Raw genomic sequence first — 10190 nt, 5'->3', positions numbered from 1 at the left:
TCTAAATGTGATGGTAGTGTGTTTGACCTTAAGCAGTCTGATTTTCTCCTTGTGTCAGTCTTTCCAGTATTATACCAAGTTGTCACAGTGACCAAGTCTATTATGTTGATAACTCAATTATGCTGCTCAGGTTACATGGTTAGCCTTTTAACCCTGCAATCCAGTTTAGTTTTTGTTAGTGTGCATTTCAGTTCAACTCATTAAGGGAAATTAAATCATTTTTTTTGTATTCCATGTATAGGATGCAAACATGGGAGCTTTGTAGATTTACATCACTTGGTACCTGGAAAAGACTGGTCTGGTCCTGTTACCTTGGAAAAACTGTCAAGGGTGTAGTTTAGTGGAGAAATCAGCTGTTACATTCCTTAACTGTTATATTAAACATAGAATTTTTACATATCTTAAAACAAAGTTGCAAACCTCAAATAATATTTTTATTCATTTGTTTGACATGGCTATAATTTGCATTGTAACTGTATGACAGTACATGCATAATTACCATATGCACTGTAATAAGGGCTTATAGGGAAATATCTGCTTACGGCAGGCGTATTCCCTTAAAAAAGACTACATGTGAATAACATTGTTTTAGTTTCAGCTCTAAAGACATTAAAATTACTGGAAGGTCGGTAAAGAATAGTTTTGATATAAATTAGAACATTTTTTAATTCAAGTGGCCTTTGTTCCAGAACCCAGACATATTTATCCACAGCCCAGATAGCAAATATTTTGGCAGTATTATGGCATACATTTGGCGTTTTGGGCTTTCTTCTGGCATTATGAAAACCTTCAGGCTTAAGTGGTATGATTAAGGTTATCCATAATAGATATGGAGGCACCAGCAGTATACGGCTGAGTTCTGGCATATGTCTGGTTAACCAAAAGACTAGGCAAAGAGCGGGATCAAATATAGGGATGGTATGGCATGTTTATGGCAAAGCAGACGACTGACTAAAGAGCGGCAACATCTTATTCCATATATGGTTGTGTTTTGGCATATTTCTGTGAAGCCAAAACACTGCGCAGAGCGGGAATTTCTCCCCAGAAGAAAACCCTCATTTCATATTAACCCTTTCATGCACGAATTATGAGAACCTTAATCAAATTTTGTTCCTGAGTGTTTTTATTCCTCCTTAGGCATGAGAAACAAAAACAATGTGATTGAAAATTTTCCTCTGAAAAATAAATTGAAAAAAATAAATACAATAATAATAATAATAATAAATACATTAGAAAAATAATAATGAAAAAAAAAAAAAAAATTCTTATGAACCTATTTTTCATAAAGTTGCAAAAATGTCCTCTCAGCTGGACACCACACGTTTAATTTTTGACGCACAGAACATGTGTTTACTGATAAATTGTGTCAAAACTATGGGGAGGGCTTGTGATTCTGGGGGTTTATGCTCAGGAGAGATCTACATAATGTTACCAATTCATGTCAGAAAAGATATGTAGTGTCTTAAAACTTTAATAAAGATATGTGTAAAAACAACAACAACGAAAAGAACAATAAAATCCATGAATATACAAGAGAACAGCTGTAGAATAGCTGTCCACTGGAGTGACCACTATGCATGACAGGGTTAAAAGCATGATCACCACAAATTTTGGGTGAATTTTGGCTTCCTTTTCCTTTCCTCTCTTTGGGTCAGTTTTGGCTACTCTTTGGCTGGATTATGGGGATTTGGGGCTTTTTTGGGACAATTATGGCTATATTTTGGAAGTCCGCAATTAGTTTTGGGTGAATTTTGGCTTCCTTCTGGTTTGATTTTGGCTTGCCTATTTTGGGCCATTTAGGGCCCATACATCCGCCCAGAACTTTTCCAAATGGCATGCCAGTTTTGGGCCAGATTTAAGCCATAATGATTTTGCTATCTGGGAGTATTTCAAATACACATAACACTGGTCAACAACAAATTTATTGTTTAAGTTTTTTGAGCTGATTTAGGATAATTTTGGTGTGCTGAATCTAAAAATCACATTAATTTTGCTCAGTCAGGTCAACTTTCTGAACTATGCTACATATTGGCTTTTTAACATTTTTGCTTACATTTATGGGCATTTTCACATCATATGATACAAAATTCTTTCATATTTCTTGCAGTAAACAAGTTCTGAAGATTTTACTTTTGCCAATTTATGATTAATGTTTTTTTTTATTTTATTTTATTTTTTTTTTTTTAATATTACAGGTGAATGAAATGGCTTCGACAAGAAGATCTTGCAATAATAAGCCTGACGTATTTTGCTACATCTGCGGTGAATACATAATAAATAATAAATACATCCTGTCAGAAAATGATTTTTTTTTTCTCTTAAAACCTATTTTGGGTGAGAACTATATAAAAAAAATCAACTGATAAAGTCACAAAAATGTAATCAATTTTGTGAGAAGATCAAATTTTTCAAAATCAAATTAGCAAAAAAAAACTGACCTGATTGAGAAAAACAGATGTCATTTTTGGATTTAGCGGTGCAAAATGGTCCTAATTCAGTTGAAAAAACCTAGACAACTTGCAAAAAACATTATTTTGTAACCCAGTGTAATGAAACCTAATCATATAGTTGAAGTGTGCCGTCAGGTCCACTAGATGGCGCCGTCGGACTGCGGTTCCGGGGGCGGATCTGCTCCAGCAGAGTGCAGGTAACGTTACGGTTCCGCCTCTGCTGTCGGTCCAACCAACTTGGACAATATGCCGAGTACGATCAGACTCTTCACACCGCTGCCACTTCCCCCTGACTGAATTCGGGTGATATTTTACGCAGAGTGTGAAACGGCGCATGGTGGTGTGTGAACCCTGAAACCCTGACATGTGGACCGGACTCACCTGAGCGGACCAGAGGTTTCATACAAGCCTGAACTTCCACATTCTCATTTGGGAGATTAATCCGGATTTTGTTGCATGAGGATGGATGTGCTCTGGACGAACTGCGTTTTCTTCCTGGCGTGTTGCTTTGGATTGGGTTTGGGAAGTCCGAACAGATGCGACGAAGTGCGTAAAGTTTTCCAACTCAGACAAATTGGACCAAATCAATTACCGCCTTTAAGCCCCAGACCAGGTATGTTGGACCTAATCCTCACAGAGTAGCTGTAAAATCCATGTATTTTCTCTGCAACATTTATTTTTATTTTTTAAGAATCAACATGTTAAGCTCTTAGAGAAACTGAAGAAGTTTTATAACATTTTTTTGTTTTACTTTTCTTTTTTTGAGGGTTCAAAACACAACACAGCAACTTTTGGATTTCTCAATGTGTGACTGTAATCACAATACTACATTTAATCAATAGGGAATTTTGAAGTTGCTCAGACTGCATTTTATACCTCCTCAGTGGTAAACATGTCAGCTCCATATTAAAAGGTAAACATATAATACTAACTTTACAATATTTTGATGCAGTTTGTCAGATTCTTACTAAATTAACCCTTTCATGCATAGTGGTCACTCCAGTGGACAGCTATTCTACAGCTGTTCTCTTGTATATTCATGGGTTTTGTTGTTTTAGTTCCATATCAGCCAACACAATGGACACTTATACATCATCCCATAAACTGCAATTCATCCCATTACTGTAACTTTGCTGTTCTTGATAAACCTGATCTGCACTAACATGTTTTAGTGTAAATCAGTTGTTATTTGTTAGACAAAATTTTTTTTTTTTTTTTTTGCATATTACCTCCATGAAGTGAGTAATAACTAGCAGTAGAATATGTTAAAATGTGAGAAAACATCAGATTAGTAGGATTAAAATCTTTTCATTTGTTTTTATCTCACTTTCTGATATTGGGTTTTAAACACGTTTTCTACACTTCAAAAATTAAACACATGGACATTTTTGTAACTTCATAAAAAAAAAAAAAAACTCAATTGCTTTTTTTTTTCATGCCTAAGGGGGGATAAAAACAAGAAGAAAGAAAAAGATCTTGACTATTGTTGTCATAATTCGTGCATGAAAGGGTTAAAAATGTCCATCACATTATAAAACACTCAATGATAAGTAAAAATAAATACATGTACATATAGATTTCTCTGTGTTTGTTCTGAAACAGCACCTTAAAGGCACAACTTTTCATTTTCTGCTGCTACTGTTATTATAAATGTTTATGTGAAATGTGTTGTATATCTTGTAAAATAAATGCACTATGTGGTTGGAGATTACTTGTTGGTTGCGAGCAGAAAGAAACTCCTGTCTGGACATTCATCTGCCCAAAGCGGCTTGTAGGGATAAACAGGAATTATTTTGTGTAAAGTTAGGTAAACTAGGCGTCACTTAACTTTCTGAACACCACCCATAATATGATACCACATGAGGCATGCTTTACAAGATTTGAGGGAATTATGGGTGTGGATATTTCATGTGGGCTGTCATTGACCAGACAGCTCGGTGCTGAGGAGCTCTGTGTACTCGTGGAAAAGTAAGTCTTAATCGTGTTAACTACCATCCTGCCACAAACTACACCCCCCCATTCCCCCCATCACCTCTTTCCTCTGCTGCTGTGAGGAAACGGATTTAATTGACCCCCAAATGCCTCTGAAACCTCCAAATAACCCTAAGTACCATCACCAACCTCTGTCCCTTAACTGAGTTTGTGTGGTTTTAACCCTTTATAGGGCACTCATAGAAACACTCTGAAATTCAAGACGAGACTTACTTTTTTATTACTTTTTAAAAAATTTTTTATTGTTATGTAGAAAGTCTAGGCCAATGAAATTACCATATTTGGTGCCTTACCTGCAAGTGCAAAAAAAAAAAGAAAAAATCTAAGAAATACAAGAAAAACACATGTAAAGTTAAAGGAACATATATTTTAGAACATTAGAACATCACTTAGAACATTAGACCAACATAAGTGCTGATCCAGACTCCTGCCAACATCCACATTCTCCATTTGAACATCATTATCTACCTTAGTACCATTACTTCGTGGTACCATGATCAAGCAGAGGTGGACCTTACAGACCCTGCAGACTAGAGCTGCACGACATTGGAAAAAAGAGACATTGCGATTTTTTTATTTTTTTTTTAACCCTGCGATATATATTGCGATATGAAAAAATACTCAGGAGTATATAATAGCTGTGTGTTACCTCTCCTTGCGGCAACAGGTGTAAGGCACTGTCGACACAGAACACGTTTCAATATCATCCTTCTTGTGGTCGAAAAATAATTCCAGAAAACTAATGTTACTCTTCTTTTTGGCACAAAGTCTTCATTTACGGTGATTTTCTCTTGTTCATTGCTCATTTTTAGCTTACCGGCTGACAGGCCATAAGCTATTGTCGTCATGCGGTGTCTGTCATTGTCTGTTGTCTGTCGTCCGTCGTCCGTTACAAAACTTTCAATTGTCTTCTTCTCCCAAACTGCAATTCCGATTGACTTCAAACTTGGTATACAGCTTCTTTATGATGATATCAACAAAAGTTAGTGAAACTATTTGGATCCGGATCTGATTCTGGATTTGGTGCGACTTTGAAAAATTTCCCCATTATAAGCGATAGGAAGTGGATCAATGCAATAACTCAGTAAATATAAATGATATCCAGTGTAAATTTCTACAGTCCAGCCCTGATGGGGAGATGACCAAAACATAATGTCCACATGCTGATCAGGATCTTCTTCTGGATCCAGGAACTTATGGAAAATTTAACATGGGCTCTTATGGGGAAAAAAATTCAATCTTCTTCTTCTCTGAAAGTACAGTTCCGATTGACTTCAAACTTGGTATATGATGATATCAACACAAGATATTGAAATTATTTCGATCCAGATCTGATTCTGGATTTGGTGCGACTTTGAAAAATTTTCCCATTATAACAGATAGGAAGTGGATTGATCCAATAAATCAGTAAGTATCAATGATATCAAGTTGGAATTAGAATTTTTTACAGATCTGATTAGAATATGACCAAAACACAGGCTATTTCTGTAATATAATAAATACACAGAACTGGGTGATAATAAATGGCATCTGGATACACTTCCCAAAGCTTTTCATTTGGCTGGTAAGCTACAGGGCCATTGGTCCTATTTTTCAATATTGTTATCAGCAACTCACTCCAAACTGATTAAGAATGATTGTGATTGGTGGATCGCTGTGTGCAGTGTGTGTCAGGTACCCTTGAAATTAGATGAGAACATGTTGAGTTCATTTGCCTCCTATATCGCAGGACTTGCTTTGTAACTATTGTGCACACATGCATTGCGTTGTCGATGCTCAAACGATATATTGTGCAGCTTTACTGCAGACCACATGCATGTTGAAATGACCAAAAATAGTCACTTACCCGATAAAGTGTGAAGTCACAGAGCTGCTATTTGAATGCACAGTGGAATGTTTTTCACTGAGGTGCATTGTGCTTCCTTTAGTTTAAGTGATGATAAGCTCCTGTTTTAGTGGCCAATCCTATAAAAACATTTAGTACTGTTAAATAAAAAAAGCACCTGCGCTGACCTTTGGCAGATGTATGCAGTTTAAAGTGCTACTGCAGTCCTGACATTAGAAAGATGTGAATAATTTTAGCGATGGATAAAGATTATAGTGCGCTGAAAAGATTAGATAATGTAATGGGAGGTGCTGAGGAGCTACTAAGCTACTACATGAGCATGATTTCAGAAGTTATCTATAATTGAGTGTGGACTTAAGAAAAACAACCTCCAAATATTCCAGGAATCCGAGAGAGCTGTTTCCACATTTGACGCTGCCTGTCTGATAAGAAGTGCAGTGGCAGCCTTCAGTTCAGGTCAGAACACAGCAAGTCAGAAGTCTATCACACTGGCCCAAAAGCTGTGTCTGCGGAAGTGGAAATAGTTCTGGGAAGCATTTAGGTTAAAAAAGCAAGACCTGGGGCTCTTTCATGTTGTCTTATCTGGAGGAGTTTGAATTCCTCCACGTGTGCCATCGCCTGCGCCGCTGTCTCCTCTCTGAACCTCGCAGGGAGCTGATAGCGTCTTTGGCAGCAGCTCTTTTTATACTCTGCCTAGACATGTCAGAGAGGCTTTTGCAGAGTTTTAGGTCCCTTTTAACGTGTTTTGATTTTCCCCGTATGTGTGCAGATTGCTTACATTTGTTCGTGGGGAAAAAAATCTGAGGCATCACTTGATAACAGCGCTTTGATTGAGATCAACACTTCATATCTGCTGTACATGTTTTGGTTGTCTTGCTCCAGTAAAGCGTGTTTCATCTGATCACTTCATATTTTGTAGAATAAAGATATTTGCACAGGACTTTATTGATTTTTATCAGTTAATGTTGGATGAGCATGTCAGTCTTACAAATAAAACATGAAACAGTTAAACACACTCCTTCTCGTTCATACCTTAAGGCAGTTTAATGTGTCAGATCCACCTGATGGAATGCTTCAGTGATGGAATGAAACTGTAAAAGTACTTCACTCAAGTACTTCACTTACCACCCATAAAGTTAGAATAATATATTTCTTCCTCTTCATGAAATGATTGTGACAATAGTCGCTTTTCCATTGGACATCTGTGCAAAACTTTACTGATATTTACTAAATGTTGAAAAAACAGAAGTCAATAATGTTGGTTTTTCCTTTAAATCACAAATGCGATGATTTGTTTATTTATTATCGCGAGATGACACAAGAAGTTATTCCATAAACATGGTGGCAAACGTAAATATCATGTTGATATACAGATATATTCATTATTATTATATGTTAGCCCGCTATCCTGTACTAAATTTAAAAAAATGATTCGGTTTCCTTACTGCAAAAATCAAAATCTTACCAACTGTACTTTTCTCATTTCTAGTCAAAATATCTCCTCACACTTAAAATAAGACAGAATCACCTAAAGAGTAACCTTTCAGAGGGATATAAGAACTTATTTTTAGACAATAGATCTTGCAAATCTTATGTCACGAAATTTTACCAAGATTTTTTTTCACTTGTTCCATTATCAGATTTTTTTGCTTGTGTGTCCACACATACCACGCCGTGTTTCTTTTAAACTCCTCTTGTTCTCTTATTGTAACGTCTGTCAACATAGTTTTTTTTTTTTTATTCACATGACTCTAGTAGCAGAAAAAGTTCTTTCCATTTCAGTTTTGCATGATGTACCAATTGTGCTACGCCCGAAAAACCACCTCTTATCAGCACAAAAACTTTTCATCGAAAAATGAGAGTTTTGACGAAATTGTCGTTTTTCCATTAGGTAAATTTTTATGTGGAATTTATATTTGCTCAATGGAAAAGCGACTAATATGATTTATTCTTGACAGATAGAGTGTAACTGGGACTCAGTATGCAATCATTGCACCTGGTCAAAGATGATTACTGATGTGTGTAAATAGGAATAAAAAGAGGAATGTGCCAACAAAATTATTCCAACTTTATGGGCATCAGTGTTTTAGGAACTTGCTTAAGTCAAATATATTCAGCATTATAATTCCAGTCCAACTACATTTGTCGACAGCTGTTTTTTCCTCTTAGATAATAGTTTTTCAACACCCCACATCTCCAAATGTGTTGATGTTAAATCTAAGGATGCAGTGTGTTAATGTTGGGTTGGCATTTCATGACCTAAATAGACTCTTTACAAACCAGCTTTGATTGACATAAATATGTTGTCACAAAGCTCATGTGGTTTTCCCAGGACAGCGACACTCCAAATATAAGATGTCGATATAGAAAATGATGCATTAATGTGGAATAAACTACTCAACAGTACACAAAGTAATTAAAATGAGCTCAACCTAAAAGATGCCCATTACTAAAATGTTATGTGTGTATGTTTACAGAAGTGATATGAATGGACAAACATCATATATTATAGTAGAACACTGACACGGACCATTTTAGTGCACAGTGATCACTTTTACTAACAAGTGGTACCAGACACAACAAACCCCGCCCCTGGTACATATTGTATCTTATTTTGGCATCGATCCAGCTGATGTCATCATGTAATGCATGTGGTGATGTCAGCATATTAAGTTCCTCTATATATGTGCCGAGTCTGAAGTTAATTGAAACAAAATTGATGTTTTTATAGAAATTTGATATTTTGCCCATCATAAGTAAATGGGAGACAAAAATGATTAAAAAAATTTGAACTTTGACCTACTTTTCCTAAAATGTAACCACATCTATTCTGGGTCACTGCCAGACTATAAACCCAGTTTGGTATGAATTCAACCAATCGTTTTGCTGCTACAGACATTTGAAATTTTGCCCATTGTAAGTAAATGGAAAAAAAAGAGATTTTAAAAATTAATAAAAAAATTTAACTTTGACCTACTGTTCCCAAAATCTAATCAGGTATATTCTGGGTCACTGGCAATCTATAAACCCAATTTGGCAGGATAATAATTCTTACATACTTTAGAACTTTTTAGGTTAAACAGTAACAGTTAACATCTCATATTTATTTCATAATATAATCATTCTGTAAACTCAGCTATGAAATGGTTTGACATAACCATCTTCCACTTATCTCATCAGGTTATTTTCTTCTTTTATGTGCATTAAAACTAACAATCTTAAAACAAAAGTTATACATTTACAAAATAAGTGCAGTAACAATGTCAAAGTAGACTACAGTGTACAAACATTACCTCAGCTTCAATGCAAATGAAACACATATTTTCATATTTTAGTAGTATTAATGTATTAAGTGGTTCCACCTATAACAAATGTGTTAAATTATGAGACAATTGATTTTTCAATAATAATATCAATACCTTTAAGCACATTTTTCTCATGCTAAAAGCTTTTCACCCACAGTTTTTAATGTAGAACTTACTTGTAGTGGAATATTTTCTCAGTGTGTTGTTATGTAAAGAAAATTCTATACCTTTTCCACCACTGCTTGACTGAGGATTGACCAAACAGTATGTATTTAACATGTTTTGTTCCTCTTCGCCGTTTGTACACTTCATAATATTTCCTCTGTCTGGTTTGGTAGGCTTAGACCTTCAGGTGTGCACATCCAAGAACCTGACCTGCTGCACCAAAAAGATGGAGGAGAAGTACCAGGTTGCAGCTCGTAGAGACATCCAGAACCTCCTTCAGATGTCCAGCTCCAGTCTCAAGTTTCTCATCTCACGTAACGTGGCTACTTTTCAAGGTAAACTTTAACCTAGTGTGTGAGTTTTGGCGTCATATGTGTATAAGCGATGAGGGCAACAAAGTTTGTGGGTAATTGTATGTTTGTGTGTGTTTGT

The 10190-nt window shown here is 35.8% G+C and overlaps 1 protein-coding gene across 1 annotated transcript in view; it reads left to right on the top strand.

The window, feature by feature from the left end:
• Positions 1 to 2686: 2686 nt before the first annotated feature.
• The window catches only part of gpc5a (glypican 5a), a 191393-nt gene continuing 183889 nt past the window's right edge, over positions 2687 to 10190 (top strand). The window contains exons 1-2 of the mRNA XM_030130951.1: positions 2687 to 3063; positions 9932 to 10093. Of these exons, the coding sequence (XP_029986811.1) occupies positions 2907 to 3063; positions 9932 to 10093 (319 nt within the window). The 5' untranslated portion in view covers positions 2687 to 2906. The remainder of the gene's footprint in view (positions 3064 to 9931; positions 10094 to 10190) is intronic.

The sequence above is a fragment of the Sphaeramia orbicularis genome, chromosome 3 (genome assembly GCF_902148855.1).
Source record: "Sphaeramia orbicularis chromosome 3, fSphaOr1.1, whole genome shotgun sequence".
Classification (NCBI taxonomy): Eukaryota; Metazoa; Chordata; class Actinopteri; order Kurtiformes; family Apogonidae; genus Sphaeramia; species Sphaeramia orbicularis.
This window is presented reverse-complemented; position numbering and strand designations above follow the sequence as displayed.